General features: G+C 50.0%; 1 protein-coding gene across 4 annotated transcripts in view; it reads left to right on the forward strand.

The window, feature by feature from the left end:
* Positions 1-817: 817 nt before the first annotated feature.
* Positions 818-26,177, forward strand: part of STK40 (serine/threonine kinase 40) — a 46,060-nt gene continuing 20,700 nt past the window's right edge. Inside the window, exons 1-4 of one of the 4 annotated variants that reach the window (XM_038757764.1) lie at positions 17,726-17,947; positions 20,693-21,027; positions 24,711-24,830; positions 25,940-26,025. In XM_038757764.1, the coding sequence (XP_038613692.1) occupies positions 24,719-24,830; positions 25,940-26,025 (198 nt within the window). In that variant the 5' untranslated portion in view covers positions 17,726-17,947; positions 20,693-21,027; positions 24,711-24,718. Of the gene's footprint in view, positions 936-17,725; positions 17,948-20,692; positions 21,028-24,710; positions 24,831-25,939; positions 26,026-26,177 lie in introns of those variants that run through there. The other 3 variants (XM_038757766.1, XM_038757763.1, XM_038757765.1) reach the window with 3 other exon arrangements.

Here is a 26,177-nt window from a genome sequence, read left to right on the forward strand (position 1 = left end):
GAATGAATGAATGGATGAATGAATGAATGAATGAATGAATGGATGAATGAATGAATGAGTGCATTCGTGAGTGAGTGAATGAATGAATGAATGAATGAATGAATGATTCAACTTGTACGTCCCGGGCGCTTAGTACAGTGCTCTGCGCACAGTAAGTGCTCAATAAATATGATTGATTGATTGCACACAGTAAGCGCTCAATAAATGCGATTGAATGAATGAATGAGTGCATGCGTGAGTGAGTGAATGAATGAATGAATGAATCAATGAATCAATCGTATTTATTGAGCGCTTACTATGTGCAGAGCACTGTACTACTAATCAATGAATGAGTGCATGCGTGAATGAATGAGTGTATGCGTGAATGAATGAGTGCATGCGTGAATGAATGAATGAATGAATGACGACCTGTGACTCCAAAGCGCCCCCCCAGCCCAGGCGGTCCAACCTCCCCTCGCAACTGTCAAACGAACCCCCCCACACACAGGAAGGGGCGGATCCCCTTGGGCTCCCCGTCTTCCCGACCCCGGCTGGTGATTGGTTGCCTCCACGCCACTCATTCTCGACATCCAATCAGGAGCCGGATTTCTGTCCCCGCCCCCCGGCCCGGGCGCGGACGGCTTCCTCCCGGGACCAAGATGGCGGCGAGGCGGGGGCCAATCAGCGGGCGGCGGGGAGGGGGGAGCGGCGCGCTGATAGGGCGCGGGGAGGGGGCGCGTCACTTCCGGGGGCAGGTGGAGGCGCCGCGGCCATGGAGCGGGGGGGGAGGAGGAGGCGGCGGCCGCTCCGGCTGCTGCTGCTGCGGGCGGTGGCGGCGGCGGCGGTGGTAGAGACGCCCCCGAGCCCTCCCCGGGACCCCCGGGACGGACCCCCGAGCGGCCCCCCGCCTCCGGGGTGCGGACGATGGGCGAGGAGCGCTGAGCGCCGGCCGGAAGGTGAGGAGCGGCCGCTGAGGGAAGGGGGAGCGGGGGAGACACCCCCTGCTCTGGGAGGAAACTTTCGAGGGGCTTGCTGAGGGGGGGGGCGCATGCGCACGCCAGGCGGGGGGGGGGGGGCGCGCATGCGCACGCCAGGCGGGGGGGGCGCGCGCATGCGCACGCCCCCCACACACCTGTCAGCTCGAGCGCTCAGTAAAAATACTGCCCAAGCGCTTAGTCCAGTGCTCTCCACACAGTAAGCGCTCAATCAATAATAATAATAATAATAATAATAACGGTATTTGTTAAGCGCTTACTATGTGCAAAGCACTGTGCAAGCCGATCAGGTTGTCCCCCATGGGGCTCACAGTCTTCATCCCCATTTTACAGCTCAGGTAACTGAGGCCCGGTGAAGTGACTTGCCCGAAGTCACACAGCTGATAAATTGGCAGAGTCGGGATTTGAACCCACGACCTCGGACTCCAAAGCCCGGGCCCTTTCCACTGAGCCCCGCCGCTTCTCTGTCAATTCATTCAATACGGATGAATGAATGAATCAATCAATCAATCAATCGTATTTATTGAGCGCTTACTGTGTGCAGAGCACTGGACTAAGCGCTTGGGAAGGACAAATTGGCGACACATAGAGACAGTCCCTACCCAACAGTGGGCTCACAGTCTAAAAGGGGGAGACAGAGAACGGAACCAAACATACCAACAAAATGCGAATGAAATGCTATTGAGTGAATGAATGAATGGATGAAGGGTTTAGTCCAGCGGTGGGCACACTGGAGGCGCTCAATAAATACGATTGAACGAATGACTTGACGGGTGAAGGGTTTAGTCCAGCGGTCGGCACACTGGAGGCGCTCAGTAAATACGATGGGATGGATGACTTGATGGGTGAAGGGTTTAGTCCAGCGGTGGGCACACTGGAGGCGCTCAATAAATATGATTGAACGAATGACTTGATGGGTGAAGGGTTTAGTCCAGCGGTGGGCACACTGGAGGCGCTCAGTCAATACGATGGGGTGGATGAAGGGTTTAGTCCAGCGCTCGGCGCACTGGAGGCGCTCAATAAATACGATTGAGTGGATGAAGGGTTTAGTCCAGCGCTCGGCGCACTGGAGGCGCTCAGTAAATCCGATTGAGTGAGTGAATGGATGAAGGGTTTAGTCCAGCGGTGGGCACACTGGAGGTGCTCAGTCAGTACGATGGGATGGATGAAAGGTTTAGTCCAGCGGTCGGCCCACAGTAAGCGCTCAATAAATACGATTGAGTGGATGAAGGGTTTAATACAGCGCTCGGCGCACTGGAGACGCTCAATAAATCCGATTGAGTGAGTGAATGGGTGAAGGGTTTAGTCCAGCGGTCGGCACGCTGGAGGCGCTCAGTCAATACGATGGGTTGGATGAAGTGTTTAGTCCAGCGGTCGGCACACAGTAAGCGCTCAATAAATACGATTGAGTGGATGAAGGGTTTAATACAGCGCTCGGCGCACTGGAGACGCTCAATAAATCCGATTGAGTGAGTGAATGGATGAAGGGTTTAGTCCAGCGGTGGGCACACTGGAGGCGCTCAGTCAATACGATGGGATGGATGAAGTGTTTAGTCCAGCGGTCGGCACACAATAAGCGCTCAATAAATACGATTGAGTGGTTGAAGGGTTTAGTCCAGCGCTCGGCACACTGGAGGCGCTCAGTAAATCCGATTGAGTGATTGAATGGATGAAGGGTTTAGTCCAGCGGTCGGCACACTGGAGGCGCTCAGTAAATACGATGGAATGGATGAAGGGTTTAGTCCAGCGGTCGGCACACAGTAAGTGCTCAATGAATACGATTGAATGGATGAAGGGTTTAGTCCAGCGCTCGGCGCACTGGAGGCGCTCAATAAATACGATTGAGTGAGTGAATGGATGAAGGGTTTAGTCCAGCGGTGGGCACACTGGAGGCGCTAAGTAATACGATGGGATGGATGAAGGGTTTAGTCCAGCGGTCGGCACACAGTAAGCGCTCAATAAATACGATTGAGTGGATGAAGGGTTTAGTCCAGCGCTCGGCGCACGGGAGATGCTCAATAAATCCGACTGAGTGAGTGAATGGGTGAAGGGTTTAGTCCAGCGGTCGGCACACTGGAGGCGCTCAGTCAATACGATGGGATGGATGAAGGGTTTAGTCCAGCGGTCGGCGCACTGGAGGCGCTCAATAAATACGATTGAGTGGATGAAGGGTTTAGTCCAGCGCTCGGCGCACTGGAGGCGCTCAGTAAATCCGATTGAGTGAGTGAATGGATGAAGGGTTTAGTCCAGCGGTCGGCACACTGGAGGCGCTCAATAAATACGATTGAATGAAAGACTTGATGGGTGAAGGGTTTAGCCCAGCGCTCGGCGCATTGGAGGCGCTCAGTAAATATGATTGAATGGGTGAAGGGTTTAGTCCAGCGGTCGGCACACTGGAGGCGCTCAGTCAATACGATGGGATGGATGAAGTGTTTAGTCTAGCGGTCGGCACACAATAAGCGCTCAATAAATACGATTGAGTGGATGAAGGGTTTAGTCCAGTGCTCGGCACACTGGAGGCGCTCAATAAATCCGATTGAGTGAGTGAATGGATGAAGGGTTTAGTCCAGCGGTCGGCACACTGGAGGCGCTCAGTCAATACGATGGAATGGATGAAGTGTTTAGTCCAGAGGTCGGCCCACATTAAGCGCTCAATGAATACGATTGAATGGATAAAGGGTTTAGTCCAGCGCTCGGCGCACTGGAGGCGCTCAATAAATCCGATTGAGTGAGTGAATGGGTGAAGGGTTTAGTCCAGCGGTCGGCACGCTGGAGGCGCTCAGTCAATACGATGGGATGGATGAAGTGTTTAGTCCAGCGGTCGGCCCACAGTAAGCGCTCAATAAATACAATTGAACGGATGAAGGGTTTAATACAGCGCTCGGCGCACTGGAGGCGCTCAGTAAATCCGATTGAGTGAGTGAATGGATGAAGGGTTTAGTCCAGCGGTCGGCACACTGGAGGCGCTCAATAAATACGATTGAATGAATGACTTGATGGGTGAAGGGTTTAGTCCAGCGCTCAGCGCATTGGAGGCGCTCAATAAATATGATTGACTGAATGAATAGGTGAAGGGTTTAGTCCAGCGGTCGGCACACTGTAGGCGCTCAGTAAATACGATGGAATGGATGAAGTGTTTAGTCCAGCGCTCGGCGCGTTGGAGGCGCTCAATAAATATGATTGACTGAATGAATGGGTGAAGGGTTTAGTCCAGCGGTCGGCACACTGTAGGCGCTCAGTAAATACGATGGAATGGATGAAGTGTTTAGTCCAGCGGTCAGCACACAGTAAGCGCTCAATAAATACGATTGAATGGATGAAGGGTTTAGTCCAGCGCTCGGCGCACTGGAGGCGCTCAGTAAATCCGATTGAGTTAGTGAATGGATGAAGGGTTTAGTCCAGCGCTCTGCACGCTGTAGGTGCTCAATAAGTACGATTGAATGAATGACTGGATGGGTGAAGGGTTTAGTCCAGTGGTCGGCACACACTAAGCGCTCAGTAAAGACGATTGAATGAATGAATGGATGAAGTGTTTAGTCCAGCTGTCGGCACACTGTAGGCGCTCAATAAATACGATTGAATGAATGACTGAGTGGATGAAGTGTTTAGTCCAGCGCTCGGCACACTGTAGGCACTCCATAAATGCGAATGAATGAATGACTGGATGGGTGAAGTGTTTAGTCCAGCGGTCGGCACACTGTAGGCGCTCAATCAATACGATTGAATGAATGAATGGATGAAGGGTTTAGTCCAGCGGTCAGCACACTGTAGGAGCTCAATAAATACGATTGAATGAATGACTGGATGGATGAAGTGTTCAGTCCAGCGCTCGGCACACTGTAGGCGATCAGTAAATACGATTGAATGAATGACTGGATGGGTGAAGTGTTTAGTCCAGCGCTCGGTGCATTGTAGGCGCTCAATCAATACGATTGAATGAATGAATGGAATACGATTGAGTGAGTGAATGGATGAAGGGTTTAGTCCAGCGGTCGGCACACTGGAGGCGCTCAGTAAATGCAATTGAATGAATGACTGGATGGGTGAAGTGTTTAGTCCAGCGGTCGGCACACTGGAGAGCGCTCAATCAATATGATTGAATGAATGAATGGATGAAGGGTTTAGTCCAGCGGTCAGCACACTGTAGGCGCTCAGTAAATAGGATTGAATGAATGACTGGATGGATGAAGTGTTTAGTCCAGCGGTCGGCACACTGTAGGCGCTCAGTAAATACGATTGAATGAGTGAGTGGATGGATGAAGTCTTTAATCTAGCGCTTGGCACACTGTAGGTGCTCAATAAATGCGATTGAATGAATGACTGGATGGATGAAGTGTTTAGTCCAGCGGTTGGCACACTGGAGGCGCTCAATCAATACGATTGAATGAATGAATGAAGGGTTTAGTCCAGCGGTCAGCACACTGTAGGCGCTCAGTAAATACGATTGAATGAGTGAGTGGATGGATGAAGTGTTTAGTCCAGTGGTCAGCACAGTGGTCAGCACACTAGAGGCGCTCAGTAAATAAGATGGAATGGATGAAGTGCTAGTCCAGCGGTCGGCACACAGTAAGCGCTCAATTAATATGATTGAATGGATGAAGGGTTTAGTCCAGCGCTCGGCGCACTGTAGGCGCTCAATAAATACGATTGAGTGAGTGAATGGATGAAGGGTTTAGTCCAGCGGTCGGCACACTGTAGGTGCTCAATAAATACGATTGAATGAATGACTTGATGGGTGAAGGGTTTAGCCCAGCGCTCGGCGCACTGGAGGCGCTCAATAAATACGATTGAATGACTGAATGGGTGAAGTGTTTAGTCCAGCGCTTGGCACACAGTAACCGCTCAATAAAGACGATTGAATGGATGAAGTGTGTAGTCCAGCGCTCTGCACACTGTAGGCGCTCAATAAATACGACTGAATGAGTGAATGGATGAAGTGTTTAGTCCAGCGCTCGGCACACTGTAGGCGCTCAATAAATACGATTGAATGAATGACTGAATGGATGAGGTGTTTAGTCGGCACACTATGTGTCCTTTGCACATAGTAAGTGCTAAACCGATGCCATCATTATTAGTATTAGAACAGTGCTTGGCACATAGTAAGCGCTTAACCAGTGCTATCATTATTATTATTAGAACAGTGCTTGTCACATATAATAGTAATAATGATGGTATTCATTAAGCGCTTAGAACAGTGCTTTGCACATAGTAAGCGCTTAACCAGTGCCATCATGATTATTATTAGAACAGTGCTTGGCACATATAATAGTAATAATGATGGTATTTGTTATGTGCTTAGAACAGTGCTTCATATATAGTAAGTGCTTAACCAATGCCATCATTATTATTATTAGAACAGTGCTTGGCACTTAATAATAATGATGGTATTTGGTTAAGCGCTTAGAACAGTGCTTTGCACATAGTAAGCGCTTAACTGATTAGTATTAGAATAGTGCTTGGCACATAGTAAGCGCTTAACCAGTGCTATCATTATTATTATTAGAACAGTGTTTGGCACATATAATAGTAGTAATGATGGCATTTAAGTGCTTAGAACAGTGCTTCGCACATAGTAAGCACTTAACCGATGCCATCATTATTATTATTAGAACAGTGCTTGGCACATAGTAAGCGCTTAACCAGTGCTATCATTATTGTTATTATTAGAACAGTGCTTGGCACATATAATAGTAATAATGATGGTATTGGTTAAGCGCTTAGAACAGTGCTTTGCACATAGTAAGCGCTTAACCAATGCCATCATTATTATTATTAGAACAGTGCTTGGCACATATAATAATAATGATGGTATTTGTTAAGCGCTTAGAACAGTGCTTTGCACAAAGTAAGCGCTTAACAAATGCCATCATTGTTATTATTATAAGTGCCAAGCACTGTTCTAATAATAATAATGATGGCATTTATTAAGTGCTTACTATGTGCAAAGCACTATTCTAAGCGCTGGAGAGTATACAAGGTTATCAGGTTGTCCCACGGGGAGCTGCCAGTCTTCATCCCCATTTTACAGATAATAACAATAATAATAATAATAATAATAATAATAATGGCATTTATTAAGTGATTACTATGTGCAAAGCACTTTTCTAAGCACTGGGGAGGATACAAGGTGATCAGGTTGTCCCACGGGGGGCTCCCAGTCTTCATCCCCATTTACAGATGAGGGAACTGAGGCGCAGAGAAGTGAAGTGACTTGCCCAAAGTCACACAGCTGACAAGTGGCGGAGCCGGGATTTGAACCCATGACCTCTGACTCCCAAGCCCGGGCTCTTTCCACTGAGCCACGCTGCTTATTAGAACAGCGCTTGGCACACAGTAAGCGCTTACCCAATGCCATCATTATTATTATTAGAACAGTGCTTGGCACATATAATAGTAATAATGATGGTACTGGTTAAGCACTTAGAACAGTGCTTTGCACATAGTAAGCGCTTAATAAATGCCATAAAAAAACAGTGCTTCGCACATAGTAAGCGCTTAACCGATGCCATCATTATTAGTATTAGAACAGTGCTTGGCACATATAATTAATAATGATGGTATTGGTTAAGCACTTACAACAGTGCTTCGCACATAGTAAGCACTTAACCAATGCCGTCATAATTATTATTAGAATAGTGCTTAGCACATATAATAATAGTGACGGTATTTGTTAAGGGCTTAGAACAGTGCTTCACACATAGTAAGCGCTTAACCACTGCCATCATTATTATTATTAGAACAGTGCTTGGCACATATAATAATGGTATTTGTTAAGCGCTTAGAACAGTGCTTGGCACATAGTAAGCGCTTAACCAGTTCCATCATTATTATTATTAGAGCAGTGCTTGGCACATATAATAGTAATATTGATGGTATTGGTTAAGCGCTTAGGACAGTGCTTCGCACATAGTAAGTGCTTAACCAATGCCATCATTATTATTATTAGAACACTGCTTGGCACAGATAATAATAACAATAATAATAGTGATGGTATTTGTTAAACGCTTAGAACAGTGCTTGGCACATAGTAAGCGCTTAACCAGTGCTGTCATTATTATTATTATTATTAGAACAGTGCTTGGCACATATAATAATAATAATGATGGTATTTGTTAAGTGCTTACTATGTGCAAAGCCTGTTTTAAGCACTGGGGGGGATACAAGGTGATCGGGTTATCCCATGTGGGGCTCACAGTCTTAATCCCCATTTTCCAGATGAGGTCACTGAGGCCCAGAGAAGTTAAGTGGCTTCCCCAAGGTCAGACAGCGGACAAGTGGCAGAGAAGGGATTCGAACCCCTGACTCCCAAGTCCGGGCTCTTTCCACCGAGCCACACTGCTTCAGCCATCCTCTTTCACATAAGAGAAGTAGCATGGCTCAGTGGAAAGAGCCCGGGCTTTGGAGTCGGAAGTCATGGGTTCAAATCCCAGCACTGCCATTTGTCAGCTGTTTGACTTCGGGCAAGTCACTTAACTTCTCTGGGCCTCAGTTACCCCATCTGTACAGTTGGGATTAAGATGGTGAGCCTCCTGTGGGACAACTTGATCACCTTGTAACCTCCCCAACACTTAGAACAGTGCTTTGCTCATAGTAAGCGCTTAATAAATGCCATTATTAGTATTATTATTAGTAGTAAACACTTCACAAATACCGTAATTATCATTACTGCAGGGCGGTGGGCGGGGGCAGCGAAGAGGACTGACAGGCTGGAAGAAAGGATGGGAGCTTTTGCAAAAGGGGCAGTGAAGAGAAGGTGGCATTCTATTAATTTTGTTAATGATGTGCATATAGCTATAATTCTATTTGTTCAGACGATTTTGACACCTGTCTACATGTTTGGTTTTATTCCCTGTCTCCCCCTTCTAGACTGTGAGCCCGTTGTTGGGTAGGAGCTGTCTGTCTGTGTTGCCGACTTGTATTTCCCAAGTGCTTAGTACAGTGCTCTGCACACAGTAAGCGCTCAATAAATATGAATGAATGAAATAGGACAGGCTTGGGAGTCAGAGGATGTGGGTTCTAATCCCGCTTCGCTGCTGGGGGACCTTGTGCAAGTCACTTCACCTCTCCGGGCCTCGATTCCCTCATCTGGAAAATGGGGGTTAAGACTGCGAGCCCCACATGGGACAACCTGATGATCTTGTAACTCCCCCAGCGCTTAGGACGGTGCTTGGCACATAGTAAGCGTTTAACATTATTATTATTATTTTATTATTAGTCATTATTGTTATTTGGTGAGGATGCATTGGGGACGGGAGTAGCACAGAAGAGGAGAGTGGAATGGGACAAGGGACTGGAAAGTACACATATTTATTCTATTTATTTTATATTGTTAATATGTTTTGTTTTATTCCCTGTCTCCCCCTTCTATCATCATCACCATCATCAATCGTATTTATTGAGCACTTACTGTGTGCAGAGCACTGTACTAAGCGCTTGGGAAGTACAAGTTGGCAACGTAGAGACAGTCCCTACCCAACAGTGGGCTCACAGTCTGAAAGGGGGAGACAGAGAACAAAACCAAACATACTAACAAAATAAAATAAATAGAATAGATATGTACAAGTAAAATAAATAAATAAATAGAGTAAATCTAGACTGTGAGCCCACTGTTGGGTAGGGACCATCTCTATATGTTGCCAACTTGGACTTCTCAAGCGCTTAGTACAGTGCTCTGCACACAGTAAGCGCTCAATAAATACAATTGAATGAATGAATGAGAGATCATTAAACCAAGGGATCCACTTGTTGGGTGGGGGTGGGAGGGCCTCGTCCCTGAGGGGAAGGAGAAGGGGCGATCGTGGGCCAGGATGGATAAGGAGAACAGAAAGAAAAGCTCCTCAAGGGCAGGGATCGGGGCTGCTTCCCCTGGCGTACTCTCCCAAGTGTCTAGTACAGTGCCCTGCCCCCGGTAAGCACTCAGCAAATGCCATTGCTGGGCCAGGAGGCTCAGGATACATCCCGGGGGATACAAGAGGGCAGGGAGAGGAGGGTGAAGGTTGTCAGGAAAACGGAGGAATCGTTCCGGAGAGATTAGAGTCCTAAGCAAGTGGAGTTCTAGCCTGCTGCTGGGGGTAAGGGAGTGTTGAGTTACAGGTTTGGGGTGGGGGGGGGTGGTGGTGGGTGTGTGTGTGTGTGTGTGTGTGTGTGTGTGTGTGTGTGTGTGGCATCACAGAACCTCCATAATACCATCTGGCTTGCCCAGGACAGGTGCCCCCACCACCCCACTTGTCAGCTGGGTGACTTCAGGCAAGTCACTTCACTTCTCTGTGCCTCAGTTCCCTCTTCTGTGAAATGGGGATGAAGCCTGTGAGCCCCACGTGGGACAACCTGATCACCTTGTATCCACCCCAGTGCTTAGAACAGTGCTTGGCTCATAGTAAGCGCTTTACAAATACCGTCATCATCCTAGGTTCCCCCGTACTGTTGCGGGGGGGAGGTGGGGAATGGAATTGCCACCATCACCGTCGACCCCCGCCCACCCCGAGTGTCTTTGGAAGTTCCTGGGGAGGTCCTGGCAGCCAGCGGAGCCGTGACCCACCGTCCCGATCCCGACCGCTCCTCTGTCATCCGGGGATGGTCACCGATTCTTGCCCGGTCCCGGGACCTTCCCGGAAGACTCGTTCCACGGGAGACTCCCTAACAGGAGGCGGCCCTCCCACCCGCTCGTCCGACCTCTGCAGTTGGCCACTGTCGCTGACCAGATGCCGTCAGGTCCCAGGTGGTCTAGAGGTTTCACTTGGCTGTAATAACCCACTTCAGAGATCGCCGCCTCCTGCCCCAGCAGCTCCAGTTTCTGGGTCATGCTCCCTTTCCCATTCTTTGGCCCTCCCGAAATTTGAAATGTCCTTTTGCTTCCATGGAAAGGGTGATGGACTGCATGCTCTGCCAGGTTTAAAACTGAAAGGAGGAAGGAAAAACAAAACTGCTAGGTTTGGTAAGTGAGTGCTTCTCTTTAAGACCCGGGAAGGAAGAAGATATAATGTGTCTGGCTGGGAGGATTTTCCCCAAAGTTGAGTGGTTTCGCCTGAAATAAGGAAGAGTGAAATTTGTGGAAGTCTCCCTCATCGACTCTGGAAATGTAATTGTAGGTGAATGCACTAAACAATGAGGTTCTTTGTTTTTTCAACCCCTGAAACGTCCAGGATGTAGATTCAAGGGGGCCTTTCAACGAAGAGACGGTGATTCTTTAAAGGTTAGAGAGCTGAAAGAAGTCTTTGTGGGAGGTCTCTTTCCTAAGCTTGTGGTGAGCAGGCAGTGAGTGGGGTTAGCAGACTGCAGTTCCTACTTGTGAAATCTGACGTGAAAATCTGCAATCTCTTTGCACCTCTTCAGCTCTGTGCTCATTTGAGTAGCTCGCCCCAGGGATCCCAGTTTCGCGATGAAGGTCTCCCGACGAGTTGTCAGAATCAGAAGGTGTACTTGGGCAGTCGAATCACTAATGACCTTGCTCTTTGGAGGGGCAGAGTTTTTGTTTTCTTTTCCACTCTCTAGCATCGGTGTTTATTGAACTCTCCACTGCTTGGGGAAATCATTTCTGAGAATTGGTTGATGTAATTAGCGGCAGTTTTAACGGTGAAGTCGTCAGATGGGTTTCAGACTGCAGAATTTAGTGTTTCTTTCCAAAGGTGAGGTCTGCGAACAAGAATAGTGGTGTTTAAGTGCTTAGTATGTGCCAAGCACTGGGCTCAGCTTAGATCCAATTTGTCATGCAAAAAATTTAGTTGGGATGGGGCTTTTTGCTTTAGCCAGAAAACCTAGCCATTTTAAAGTTGGGACCTAAAGAAAAATTTTGATTTATTTCAGAGTAATCATTTCAACTAGGGGGGTGGTAGTGCGAGGGAAAGGCAGGCTGGGGAGAGAAGGTCTCCAGTTCCTTTAGCAAGCTTACTTTCCAGTGCCTTCAGTCAAGTTTTTAGGTTGGTTTAGAATGGAAGCAAATTACTCAGATGCCTGTCCCAAATGCGTGCATTCATTGTCGTATTTATTGAGCGCTTACTGTGTGCAGAACATCGAATGCAGAGATGAGCAGGCACTGCTCCCACACCACAGTGGGCTCTTGGAGAAGGGGTTTTTGTGAAGGTGTGAGTGTGGAAGCCAGGCTCTCCGTGGAGCTTCTTTCTCGAGGTTTTGTGTATTCATCGAGAAAGGCAGGGGCTAGAGGTAGTTTCTTCTGCTCGTGCCCACTGCCCAGAGAAAAATGATAGTGTGCCAGCTGCACCAATCCAGGCTTCCCCGGGACATTGCCTACATTTGGTCAGGGAGGTGAGCTTCTTCACTTTTCCAGGAGCTCAAATTGCCAAGTTTGCATAGCTGACATAGCTTCCCCAGCTCAAATGTACGATTTGTCTAGAAACAGCCCTTTTGGTCGGTGAGGTCGCAGAAAAGCTGCTTTGTAGCCACCAGAATGCGTTCTTTCAGTCAGTCGTATTTATTGAGCAATTACAGTGTGCAGACCACTGTATTAAGCGCTTGGGAGAGTACAACTTAGCAAGAGTTGGTAGACACATTCCCTGCGCACAGAGAGCTTACAGTCTAGAGGGACTTGCACTTCCAATGGCCAGTCTGGCCCACGGCCGAATGTCTCTGCCCTGGCGCTCTCTTGCAAAGGCTCAGCAAGACTGCAGTGGCAGGATGGGCCCTGCTATTTGGGGGGGGATCGTTACCTCCCTAGCCTGTTCCCGGTTTTCACTCTCTACAAACCTCAGTCCAAAGTCCAAGCAGCTCACCTATGGTTTCTGAAGGGCAGTCATTTCAGAACAACACCACTCATCGCTTGGATCCCAGCTCTTGGATCCTATCACTGTCCTTCAGAGTTTTACGAACCCAACTCCCTTCCTGCAGCCTTTCCGACTAGCAAGCCCATCCCGCCATCCTCCTCTCCCCCGCAGCCCAAGTTTGCTCCGTACTCGTGTTTGGAGCTGCAGGTTTGGTGCATTGGCTTTGCGTGCCCCTAGGAAAGGGTAAGCTCCTTAGAGGAAGGGACCGGGGGGTACCAGCTTTTCCATTTGAGTGTGGGGGCTGGGAGAAAAATGAGAGGCTCCGGGACCCAGCGGCACACCCTCACTCAGGGCTGGGGTCCTGGAGGAGTGGTCAAGGTTTGGTATTTGCAGGGGGCCTGTTCCCAGCTGAAACCGGGGCCAGAAGAACCCCGCTGCCCAGAGCTCTATCAAGGCTGTGGTTTTTCAGGGAGGGGCAGAGGGGATGTGTCACCCCTCTAGCCTGTGAACTCCCTCTAGACTGTTAGCTCGATATGGGCGTGGAGCATGTCTGCTAATTTTGTTGTACTCTCCCAGGCGCTTAGTGCTGTGCACATAGCAAGCACTCATAAATACCTTCCCCAGAATTAAAACCGCAGGAAGGCAGCCTATCTTAGAGTTATTCCCTTCGGAGTCAAATACGGCACACCGCAAAAAGGCAGCCCTCGATTTAACTGTGAGCTCCTCAAGGCCAGAGCCTGGGTCTTCTGCTTCAGTTGTACACGCCCAGGGGCCTAGTACAGTGCTCTTCTCAGTAGGTACTGAGGGTAATGACTAATAATAATAATAATAATGACATTTGTTAAGCACTTACTATGTGCAAAGCACTGTTCTAAGCGCTGGGGGGATACAAGATGATCAGGTTGACCCACGTGGGGCTCACAGTCGTCATCCCCCTTTTTACAGATGAGGTAACTGAGACTCTGAAAAGTTAAGTGACTTGCCCAAGGCCACACAGCAGACATGTGGCGGAGCTGGAATTTGAACCCATGACCTCTGACTCCAAAGCCCATGCTCTGTCCACCGAGCCACGCTGCTTCTCTAAGAAGCAGACTGAGCTGTTGTCGTTGAGATTCGCATTTACACACTCGAACTACTCGACTACTTACTGCTCCTCTACTCCAATACTACTAGAAAGTTGCATTTCCTTGGTGAACGCCTGTGCCTGTTAAAAGTTCTCCTAGAAGAGGCATGGCCTAGTGGAAAGAGCGTGGGGCTGGGAGTCGGGGGACCTGGGTTCTAATCCCAGCTCCGCCATTCGTCTGCCATGTGACCTTGGGCAACTCTGTGCCTCCATTACCTCATCTGCCAAATGGGGATTAAATCCTCCTCCCTCCAATTTAGACTGTGAGCCCCAGGTGGGACAGAGCCTGTGTTCAACCTGATTATCTTGTGTGTAACCCAGCGTGTAGAACAGTGCAATAGTAAGCACTTTACAGTACCACACACAAAAATGTATGCTGCATTTAAATGAAGCAGACAAAAACACCCAGTTTCACTTATGGCCCGTCTGGGTCCAGGCTGTGAGATTCTCTCTGGAATTCAACAGATCGGTTGCTACCAGTCCTTGAGATTGCCCTGCACTTTGTCCCGAATGACTATTCTCTCTTTGGCTGGGTCTTGCAGATGAAAGAGATAAGCAATCAGGTGTATCCTGATGTGTCAGGTGAACACGTGTCCTTGGCAGTGAAGATTTTCATGGGGGTTGCCTGACTTGCCCTACTTGTAGGTGGCAAAGGTAGGAAAGTGTTGGAGTTCATCGAGTGCCCCACTGGGTGCAACCCTCTGTATTAAATGTTTGGGAAAGCACCATGGAAACGCAAGACACGCTACCTGCCTACCAGGAGAGCTATCCCCATGGCAGATAGCAAGGAACCAGGTTTATTTGACCGTGGCTTGTCCCTTTCCCCGAATCCTCTTTTTTCCTCCTGAAATCTGTTACCAGTCATTAGGACGGAGCCATTATTTGTGTCTGAAAAACCTACAGAGATGCAGGTTTTTCTGACCGAAGACCGGTGTTTCCAATCGGTAATCTTTCAATCAATCAATCAATCGTATTTATTGAGCGCTTACTATGTGCAGAGCACTGTACTAAGCGCTTGGGAAGTACAAATTGGCAACATATAGAGACAGTCCCTACCCAATTTCTCCACTCAACAAATTCCTCTGCTTCGCCTGAGACCAAACTTCTCCGGAAGATTTTATTAACCAACTCCGCCGGCCAAAAGCAGGATCAGGTTTAAATTCTCTGTTCCCCAGGTGCTTATAACACTACGTTTGGCCCACCACGAGGGAACAGTTACTATCGGGGGGCGGGGGGAGAATGGAAATATTCCCAAGAATGAAATGGTGCAGAACCCCAGGATTTTGGTTCCTGGGAATCTGTTGGCATCTGAACCAACGAGCCGTTTAAAGCACAAGCACGAGCAGGTGCTGACCCTCCTTGGGCCACCAACTGGTTTTTGGAGTGTTTCTTCTTCCAGTCATGAAGGAAAGATATAACCCCATGGCCAGTCTTAGCTCTAACTAATTTGGGCTGTGGTGGGGGTTTAAAATGGGATTTGAATTTAGCTGCTGTGGTTGAGGTGGGTGGGGGTGAGGAATTGTGTTGGTCACACTTTCCTTTCCTGTGGCTTAATTTAAACCACTTCAGTTATGGTGTGGACAGGACTTTACAAGCCTTCCTTCCCACTGTGCTATTAGCCCATCCTCCCAGCCAGGCTCATCAAACACACAGGGGAATTGCCTTTTGTATTTGGTAATAAAGTTGGAGATAAGGCATTAACCTTTGCAAGTGTCTGCTTATGTGTGTAAATAATCTAGTTAGAGATAGCCCTGTGGTCCTTGAACTGACCGTCTTAATAGCCACTGTTAGTCCTCCGCTGGTCAGGGGTGGGTGAATGGTGTCGGGATTCCAGTATGGTATTTTGTGATTGTCCTTCTCCCCAGCTCCCCAGCAGAACAAGACTGAGCTAAGCTGTTCTCTGATGGAATTCTTGAAAAAGGGTGAGGGTCTCAGATCTGAGTTTTTAAACTGACCGATCTTAATCCGGGGGGATCTTTGCCCCCACTTAGCACCCAGGCTTTCGTGTGTGTGTGTGTGTGTGTGTGTGTGTGTCCCAAATGCTTTGGGAGCCAAGATTCATTTAAGGGTGAGGTCTCCTTAAAACTGGCATCACAAACTGTTCAGGCCTCCCCTCCAGAAAGGGCCAGGGCCGGCTCAGCCAGGCAGGGTGACTGTGAGCAGGGGGGCTAGGCCTGGGACCTGGGGCCCAAATAGCTCCTCAGCAGAATGGCATCTGGCTAAACATCACAGAAAGCAAACGAACCACCAGTTTGTCAGAGGTGCAGAACATTATATTTTGTTGCATCTTGTCAAGCATGGTACTGAAAGTCACCTGACTTTTCCCCCATCCCGGTGGCCCTTTTTTGACGTGGAGGCTGTTGTCACCTCAGACCTTTGGAAGATGTAGACAACATTCCAGGTCATGCCCACGGGGTACAACCCGATCCTGAGCCCCCACAGTTTATGGCCAAGAAGCAGCAAGGCCTAATGGCTAGAGCACCGGCCTGGTACACAGAGTACCTGGGTTCTAATCCCTGCCCCACCATTGGTCTGCTTTGTGACCCGAGGGCAAGTCTCTTCACTTCTCTGTGTTTCAGTTCCCTCATTTGTAAAGTGGGGATTAAGACTGTGAGCCTCAAGTGGAACATGGGCTGTGTCCAACCTGATTAGTTGGTGCCAACCCAAGTGCTTAACACAGTGCTCGGAACAAAGTAAGCACTTAACATATACCATTTAAAAAAAAATTCATTGAGCCCGTGGAACAGTTAGGTGGCCCCCAGAAACCTCCTCCCATCCCACACATCCTTTCAGTCCCCAATGGAGAGTTTCAGGGCCACTTTAAACCTCACTGTTTTTAGTAGCCCAAACCCCAGCCCTGCATTAGAATCTGTAATCGTACTTGCTTGCCCGCCGAGTCCCTGAGCAAAAGCCAGGCATTCACCCGGCTCCCGTACGAGGGTTCCTCAGGTATTTGATTGCTTTCCGCTTTTTAAGCCAACTCGTGGCTCCTGCTACCAGGAGGCTGCGCTCCTAACAAGAATGGAGATGGAACGGCCTCGGCCTGACCCGACTGAAGGGAAGCCACGCGTGTGTGTGTGTGTGTGTGTGTGTGTGTGTGTGTGTGTGTGTGTGTAGGCGAATTGGTGTGTGGAGAATTAGAGTGTTGTCATAACACATCGCAGAGGAGCTGAAGTGCAGAGAGATAGTGACTCGGCCAGCAGAAACCTCCCCGACCAAGCCCAGGCTGAGCTGGAAATGGGGCCTGTTTTAATCATGGAATTACACTCATCCAGAGTTGGCAGGGTGCTGTGGAATAGGAGGCCAGGGCAAGAGAATTTCGGTAAGGACTATATTGATGTGTGGGATTTTGTGTTGTTTTTTCTTTTTTTTCCCTTTCTACTGGAGCTTTTTCGGTGCCTGGGTTGAGGTAGTGGTGGAGCGGGAATTATGCTTTGTATAACTCTGAGCAGCTGTTGGTGAATCAGCCTGTTGAAGGTCAGATAACCCACCCAGTTTGAACACAGAGACCTGATGTCAGGCAACCTGACCTGATGTGCACAAAGATGTGATTTGCTCACCCTTTTGACCTTTACTAGAACGCTAGCCCTTAGGTGACGTCTTCCCAGCTTCCAACCAACCATCTTTTTTCATTGTTCTCCTCTGGTACACGTTGGCTCTCCCAATCACATTGTTAAAACAACCCTCACCTTCAGTGACTTTTCAATCTCTAGGAGCAGAGTCTCTACACCTATTAAAGATGAGGCAGAGAAGGACCTTACAGAGACCTCTCGCCAAGAATGACCCTTGTTGACTTCACCACATTGTTACCTAGCAGAGCACTCGCAGTGCCTTGCATTTGTAGAGGACTGGGAGAGGCATCTGAGGGTTTTCCACAAGGCACAACAGATTCGGATCCAGCCCTGAGTCTTTGTGGAACTTCGACCATCTCTTTTGTCCCGAAAGGAATTTTTTATCACTGAGAAATCCGGAACCAGCTTCAAAGCAACTGTGGCCCATCAGTATTGACGATCGGAAGGCCGACAAACCGAAGGAGGATGTTGACTGATGGTTAGAGCAGGAAGCAGGCTGGACTCCTGAGTTCTATTTCTGCTTGTCCCTCCCACTTCCCACTTCTCGGTGACCTTGAGTGGGTGAGTCACTTCCTCCCTGTCTGACAAATTGCTCTCCCCATTATTCAGATGTGTAAACTGGGTCCCATGCTCGGGCTTACCTCACAAATCTCTCGATGATCTGAGATTTCCCACTTGAAAGTCCTGATAGATTCAGGCATTACCTAGACGAGAAAATACATTTTCTCGACATGTCCGAGTCTGGCTGTATTGCATTTTTTATTGAGAAGCAAATCACCACTCAACTGTGGAAAAATAAGTGTCGGCGCTTGTGTGATTCACACTGGTAATACTCTGTGTATGCAGAGGGGAGCTTGCTGGGGGGCTCCAAGCACCCCTGCAAGCTCAAAACCACCCTGGCAAGAACGATTCCAGGTGAGGAACATTTCTCACTAGCTGTATAACAGGAGGGGGTCAGGCTTTTTTTTTCTTTTTACTGATCAGCTGTTCTTGAGAGTAAAGCAACAAAGAAGCTTTGCTAGAGAATGCTCGCTGTTTTTTTTTTTTAGTAGTATTCATTAAGCACTTAATGTGTGCCAGGCACTGTTCTAAGCGCTGGATTGACCTCAAGTCTCAGTGTCATAAGGATTTTCTTTTTGGCTCTCCCCTGCATGTTTGAATGCGTGACCTCTGAATTATTCTCAGAACACAGCACCGTTTTCAATGATGAGTTGGTCGGTGAATGCTTTCCTGTAGCCAACTCCCCCTTGAGGGTCTGAACCTGACTGGGATGGAAGGGAGCGATCTACCCAAGAGACCAACCCACACGGCCTTTCCCATATTTTCCGAGTTCCTTTTGGAAATCCCACTGCTGGCCGCGACCTTCCTCTCCCACTTCCAGTAGGAAGTCGATCAGTGCACCGTTGAACTCTGAGGTTGGTCGGCTCCTTTTTTTCTTTTTTTGAGGGTGATGTTGAGGGTCCCTGGCCCTCAGTGCCCAAGTGTGGCTTTTGTTAGAGACATCAGGCCAAGTTCACGGGTTCTGGGTGCGTGAGGGGGGTGACTAGCTGATGGTGTGAATCACCCGTCCTCCTGACATTCTGGACTCAGTTCCAGAAAGGCATCTTTTTGTAGACTTCTTCGCAGTACTGTTAAATTCCCAAGGGTATGACATTAAGTTTCTGTGAAAACCAAGAGGGTTTAGAAGTGGTGGGTTATGATCAGAAGACTTCCGTCTACTTGGGTGAGAGAGGTGCCTGGGTGATGTTTGTTTAGTGAGGTTTGAGCAACCCCAGGCTTTGCAATTGTCATTCTCTGGGCAATTATCCCATCACTGCTTGAACCCTTGCTCAGCCTGGGTGGGGCATTGCTCTTTCTTTGCCTCTTTCATGGCCTTGCCCAGTGACAGGCAGGCGTGGAGTCCCGTCTCCTAGTTTCGTTCTCCAGTAGGATTCTGGGAGATTCAATCAAGCACAAGATCACAGTCCCCCTTCTTCCCCTCTCTGGGTCATTTCTGGCATCCCGCCCCTACATCAGAGCCTCTTCCGTCCCCCTCTAAATCTTTTCCCTGGCAACTGGCCTTGTTCCCAAAAGGGGGTGAACCGTGGTTTCAGGGTGAAAGGCCGAACTCTTAAAGAGATCCCAGGTTCCCAACTTATCTGGAGTGCAGGGGAGCCCTCTGGGCAGCCCCAGCTGTGGTCTGAAAAGCTCTTGCCTGGATTTCAAGCCCATTACTAGAGCGGTTCAAGAAGGGGTGGGCTCCTGGCTCCTTAGGGAACGGCCAGGACCTTGTGGGGAATAGGAACGAAACCTTTTCAATTGAGGGTCTCCAGCGTACCCCTTCCTTAAATTAACGAGGAGCTCCTAGAGGGCCAGGGGGGTGTCCGTTACCCTGTCTGAGAATCAAATCGTGCTTGGTGTTTGATCTCCCTTGGGTCGGATTTTTTGTTCCTCTCTGACTACGACGTGCAACCTCAGGCGTAAGAGCTGTCATGTCTTTCTGTGGGAAAGAAAGCTTAAGTTGAAAGCCAGGGTCTCCCATCTCCCACCCTATCTAGGCAGCTCCAGATCGGTCAGTCCCTTTCCGGGGCAGCCGGGTGGGGAGGTGAGATGCAGCGTGTGACCTTTCGTGTCCAATTTGTTCCCTTTTAAAAGTAAAAATGACCAAGAGGCATGTGTTACGGGTTCAACTGAGGGGTGGTGAGAAGCAGATAGGAGGAAGCCAGCCAGAATGGTAATATTTATCCGGAGTAACACTTTCACACGTCATGGTGGGAATATCCACGGCGGAGTTACGGATTCTCCGGGGTTGCCCCGGGGATGTCGGCCGGCAGGGGACTAGGGAAGCGAAAGCCCTGGCCTCCCGAAAGCTGAGGTCCGCCTGACTCGGGCGCTCAAAGGGAGAGCACGGTGGCCGGGACTTAGAGGAGGGTGGTCCACGTGCCAGAGGAGGGGGCTTCTACTCCCTGCCAGGGTCTTGGGCCCTTGTCCACCTCCCTCCCCACGGCAGGGCTCCCACAAGGAAGCAGACCCTGAAGTGACCAAGCCCAGGGGTCGACCTCGTCCTTTTGAGAGCTATTTTCCCAGCAGTGAGGGGGCCCGCCCCGCCCCACCCCACCCGGCTCTGGCCTCCCCGTGGCGGAGCCGGCTGGCACAACCCACCGTGGAACTTTTCCCTGGCACCTCCAGCCTGATGACAAATTGTCACCGCCAGGAGTCCCCAGGGAGAAAGTGATTCATTTGGCCCCTGCCCATGTTTAATTCGGCAGCGGAGGAACCGCACTTGTAACTCTCCGGCTTGATTTGTTTTGCCTGCCGTGCTCCCAGTTTATCGGGAACACGAGCTGGAAGCCCCCTCCGCGGCTGCACGAAGAATCCCGTCAGGAAGATTGCTGACCGAGGAGGAGCATTCCCCAGACCGATTGGATTTGTTACCCCGGCAGCCGTTTGCTCGTCAAGGTGGCGTTCCACGGGCTACCCCCGTTGGCACCCTGCCACTCTCCCCGGTGACCAGCGATCCTAGCCCGGAGCGCAGACCTCCCTCCTCAGCAGGGAGGAGGAAGCCGAGCCCCTCCCGAGGGAGGAAGGCGATCCCATCTCCTCCTATCATCGAATCGGTTTTCCTTGGATCCTGCTGCCCCGGCTGAGGCCCGGAGTTCTGAGTAAGCGCCTTCTGTTTGTGTTAGAGGTGTAACTTAGTGACTGAGGACTCTGGATGCAAAACAAGACTTGCAACTTCTGCTTTGATGTTACCTCATAACTAACCTCCTCCCCCCCCCCCCCGCCCTCCCCCTGCCCATTCTCGGGTGACATTGTCTTTATCTTGGCATGAGCTGTTAGACTCCAGCGTGGCATAGCTGCTTTAATATCGAACAGGCTTAGAAGATGGAGAAATGTGTGTTAGATTTGGTGTTGTTAGCTTAGTGAGATGTGGCTTTCTCATAGTCCCACAGCACTGCTGTCCAGATCCTTATTCTCTGCTACTTCCCCTCTGCAACCTGTATTAAGGTCTGTCTCCCCAACTGAACACTAAGCTTCTTGAGGGCAAGATCGGGTGTACCAACCCTATTGTATTAGACCCTCCGAAGCACTCAGGGCAATGCAATAAGCACCCAATTCATTGATTGAAGATCAGAATCCAGTCAATCATATTTATTGAGCGCTTCCTGTGTGCTTGGGAGAGTACAATATAACAGACACGTTTCCTGCCCTCTTAAACGTAATGGCCTGTCCTCTCTAGCAAGGACCAACCGGTTGGAATGCCGCAGGCCGGAGCGTTTCCTCAGCGGCGCTGGAAGTGTCGCCTCCGGAGCATTTGGAAATGGTTTTTGTGTGGCAGGCACAGCTCTGGTCCCCAGTGCGGGCAGGAAGAATGCCCAGCCTGGGCCAGGGCCGGGAAACAGTGGGCAGCGGGTGAGTTTGGGACATTGGGATCGGCGGGTCGTGGTGTCTCCCTGCTGGACCCCCGAGACTCGGCCCCCTTCCCCCGTCTCTGCAAATAGATTGTGGCAGGTGGAGTGGGCTCTTGGAGTACCGCGTTTCCATCGTCCGTTCCTGCTCCGCGCCTTTCAGCTTCTGGGCCCGAGTCACTGGTCGCCAGTGCTGGTACACGTTCGGGGAAGGGAGCAGTCTCCCTGCCGCTTCCCTTACCAGCATCTCTATTTTCTTCCCCTCACGTCCGCTACCTTCCTTCTGTCTGACTGACTGACTGTACTTGGAACGAGGTCTCCCTTCCATTTCTTGAACTGAGTCCCGCGAGTGGGGGTGGCTCCACGCTGTCTGCGACGAAGGGGCTTCCAGGCAAACTGCCGTCTAGACCGGCTTTGCGTCTAAGGCAGCTCTTGGCCAGAAGCTCCAGGCCACCTCCCCCAACCCCGGGGGGCGGGGGGGCAGCCCAGGTGGGTGGCGCCGATGGGTTCAGTGCCCGGGACGCAGCGGGCCCCATATCGAAGACGCAGAAGCGTCCGACGGCCCTCGTAAGCGCCTGCTCTTCTCCGGAGAGTTTGGCCCCGCTGGGTTAGGCGATCCCGGAGATGGAGATGAAGCTGGCTTAGAGTCTGTAGGCATTTTTCCCCCAGTTCAGATGGGCTTCAATACTCCACATCATTTAGTTTTAATAGGATTTTAGGTAAGATTACAAGTCCCCCAGGCAGGGAACGTGTCTAATCCGAGGTTGAGGACCGCACTCAGACGCTCAATAAATACCATTAGTCCGTTTGGTTCCCGAGCCCTAATGAGGTGTAAACATTCCACTCTCTCCTCCATTAGTAAATCAGTAAAAAATGTAATTTCCACTGCAGTGAAAACACGTAGTCAGACCCCCAAATATCCAGCACACAGAACAGCCAGATCTCATTTCAGTTAAACCTTCCCCTCCCTCAAAGCCCATTTGGGGTTGGGGCAGCGAGGCAGAATGTCCTTCATTCAATGTAAATAATAGTTTAGATAGTCTCCTTCGGAAGGGAATAAGGAAGGCAGAAGGGAAATGTTTTTCAGGCCCAAGTGAAATCTCATTATTTTTTCTGAGGCAGGAGAGAGCCAGACTGAATGGAAAAGGAGAGAGCAAATGGAAAAGATTGATCTCTGTTCTGGACTTGGTATGAATCCGGCTCGAAGGGACAATCTGTTAGGAGCCCTTTGGTTCTGGCCGTTTCCCTTATCTGTCGTCCTTGTCGGTCAAAAAGAAGAGGTATAAAGGGGGGGGCCGCCGAGACCCGCCTCTGGAAGCCTTTCAGAGCTGCATATTTTAACGGGGAAAATGTTTTCCCTAGCAGTCTGGGGCGTTCTCAGCGACACAGCCTGTCTTCATGTAGGGTCCCATATGTCATGTGTAGGGGTCTGTGGGTGGTGACGGGGAAAGGTTCCGACTCTAGCTCTCTTCTGCAGTAGGTGCTGCGGAGAGCGGGCGTAAGAAAATCCCATCCTTTGTCGTCATTGCTCTTGTTGGGAAATGGGTGTTCATGTGTGTGTGAGTGTGCGCGTGCACAGCCAGTATTCATAGTAACTTTCTTTCCAAACCCTGTATTATCCATGAAAAGAAAGAAAAGTGTATTCCCATTTATTTCTTTAAGCTAAAAGAAACAACCTGGTGGGTTTCCCAGAGAAGTAATAGAACTGGAGAACTGGAGCTTGGGGGTGGGGTGTTTGCACGCGCACACACTCGAAACCAGCAACAGTAAGTGGTTGTCTCCCATGCGATCTATTTCTCCTGTGTCCCTTCGGAAAAAAAATTTTCCCCAAACTTAAATCCATGCAATTTTCCCTTTAAAGTCCGTGCTTGTCCCCATCCTTCCATATGCCTCCCATGTCCTATCCATCCTCTTCTATCTCCCTAGTCACAGTGACTCAGTTTTTAGTTTCCCGCTATCTGTATTGCTCTCCCTTCTCTGTGCCTCTCCTTATGTTTACCTTTATTTTTCTTTCTTGCAGCCACCCCTAGGGGCTTCTACTCAGTCCCTGGGCTGCCCCATCTGGGGCTCTCGTTATCCCGTGGCACTGACCATGCCATTTTTGGACATCTATGTTTTCCACCTCATGCTGGGCTGCCCTCCCGGTATCCCTGCTGTTCTGGCCTGACCTTCTGTCTACACCATCGCCCCTACCCCACTGGCTAAGTTCCCCTCGGCTTCCGCTTCCCCAGAGTGCCCATCTTCCTGGCTCGCAGCCATCCCAGGCCTCCCTCCTCTCATGGGTCTTTGGTGTGGGGCACGTTGGGGGGCCGGGCTCAGCCCCGTCCCTATCTCTGAGCCCTCCTTCAGGTCACAGAAACCCACCAGAGTGTTTGGAGCCAGGGTTCTCACGCCGTCTACAATCTGGAGACACCCGGGAACCAAGCCCCCCTAAATTAGCGTGTCCTTCTCAGAGTGCCTTTCCTCACAAATCCACCAGTCCCAGTGACCGAAGTCTGCGTGACTGCGTGTGTTTGGTTATAACGAGGAGCGGGTTTGGGTGTGTACACATCCCTGTGACCAACTGGGTACGCAGGTTTCCCCATTTGAGGAATTCCTTGTGTTGGCTCACAGCGGGCCTCCAGCACCCACAAAAGCACCCCGTCCTTTGGTCCCTCCCTGTCTGCATCTGTCCGACACCTGGGCTTCGAGGAACTTGGCACTCTGCCTCCGAGACCAGCGTATACATTCTTGAAGTCCATAAATCTTTAGGCCCTAATTAATCCAACAGTAAATGAGCCACAGCTCTTTGTCAGTGGGAACTGCCTCGACTTACACAAGGAGGTGGAGGCGTGATGCATCACCAAGTGAAAAGGTTTGCAGCACCAGGCAGGGGTTAGCAGACGGGAACTTGCTTTGTTACTCATCGTGGTGCAATTCGTTGCTTTCCCTTCCAGAGCCGAGGATGAAGCGGAGAGCATCGGATAGAGGAGCCGGGGAAACATCGGCCAGGGCGAAGGGTCTCGGAACTGGGATTTCTGGAAACAACGCAAAGAGAGCCGGACCATTTATCCTAGGTAAGCCCGCGCTGGCGGTTTTTCGGCATCTGGAGCGGAGCTGGGCAGGGCAGGCTCAAATCCCAAGGCTCTTCCGGGAGCAGATTGGACACAACGAGCAATGGACTGTGCAGCAGTGGTCGGGTGGGGCTTCGCCAGCTTCTACGGTCAACTGCCACTTGAGTCGCAGAACCCTCGAAACTCCCACGAGGGGCGTGTAAAACGAGAAATGGCTTTCATCTGGGGGGACTGGCTTAGGAAGTAGCAGACATCAGCAACTTGATCCTTCCCTTTTTGCCCTGGGAATCTTCACTTGGTTTCTCTCGTGGTTGTCCGAGGCACTGATGGCTTCCGCTTTCTCTCTGACTCCAACCCCAAACCAAGCTGCCCACGAAGGGGGCCGGGGGAGGGTGCGGGCCGGCTTTGTCCCAAAACGATGCTTTCCACTTTGGAATGCAGCAGAGACCACCCTGCTAGATGGGAGATGGCACCTGAAGAGCCCGTGAATAATTCCAGGGAGCATTTTGTAGGATTCCCCAGTTATCTTAGGGAGCCCAACTGCAAATCTTATAGTGGGCATGCAGCACAGGTTTCATCCCGGGACCACAAACCCAGGATGATGTGGGTGTTACCGTTTTGTGCCTTTTCGAGACGCGCTGACCAACCGGCGTGTGTACGGAAATCTGTCCTTTCACTGTATCTTCCTGAAGTCTGGATTGCTTTCACTTACCATTCTGCATCTGACAACTGTTCCCGGCATGGGCGTTGAGTTTGAATTGTATTGTGCTGCTAAACTCTCAGTCCGGCATCCTTAGGAATGTCTAAACCCTACCACCCCGTACAGATATGTAGCTCTGTATGTTCAACCGATACAGGCCAAACACACATTTGGGCAGAGCTCCCCCTCGTACGCAAAGGCAGTGGTGTTCAGCATTACCGTGAACCTCAACGATTTGATTGTTTTTTACGCTCAATACCGTTTATGGGAAAGGGCCGCCTGGTATGCCTTTCTTTATAAAGGAACCTGGTTTAAATTAATGTACGCTGCATGACGGCTGATTATTGACATAACACTGTATTAGTCATGGATTCTTAAAGGCAAACAAGTCTGTTCTGCTTTGTGCTGTTAGGTCCCCGTTTAGGTAACTCACCAGTGCCAAGTATTGTTCAGTGTTTGGCCAGGAAAGACGGGACAGATGACTTCTATCAGCTGAAGGTAGGTGGAATGCAACACAAGTTGAGACTAAGACCTTTCAACTCCCCCTTCCTCGAAAGGGCTGTGTACACATCACACCAGAGACCCTTTCAAATGCAGATAGCCCCCCCCCCCCCCTTTTTTTGAACCTGTGAAGCAATCAAGTTCACAGT

The sequence above is a fragment of the Tachyglossus aculeatus genome, chromosome 16 (assembly GCF_015852505.1).
Source record: "Tachyglossus aculeatus isolate mTacAcu1 chromosome 16, mTacAcu1.pri, whole genome shotgun sequence".
Lineage (NCBI taxonomy): Eukaryota > Metazoa > Chordata > Mammalia > Monotremata > Tachyglossidae > Tachyglossus > Tachyglossus aculeatus.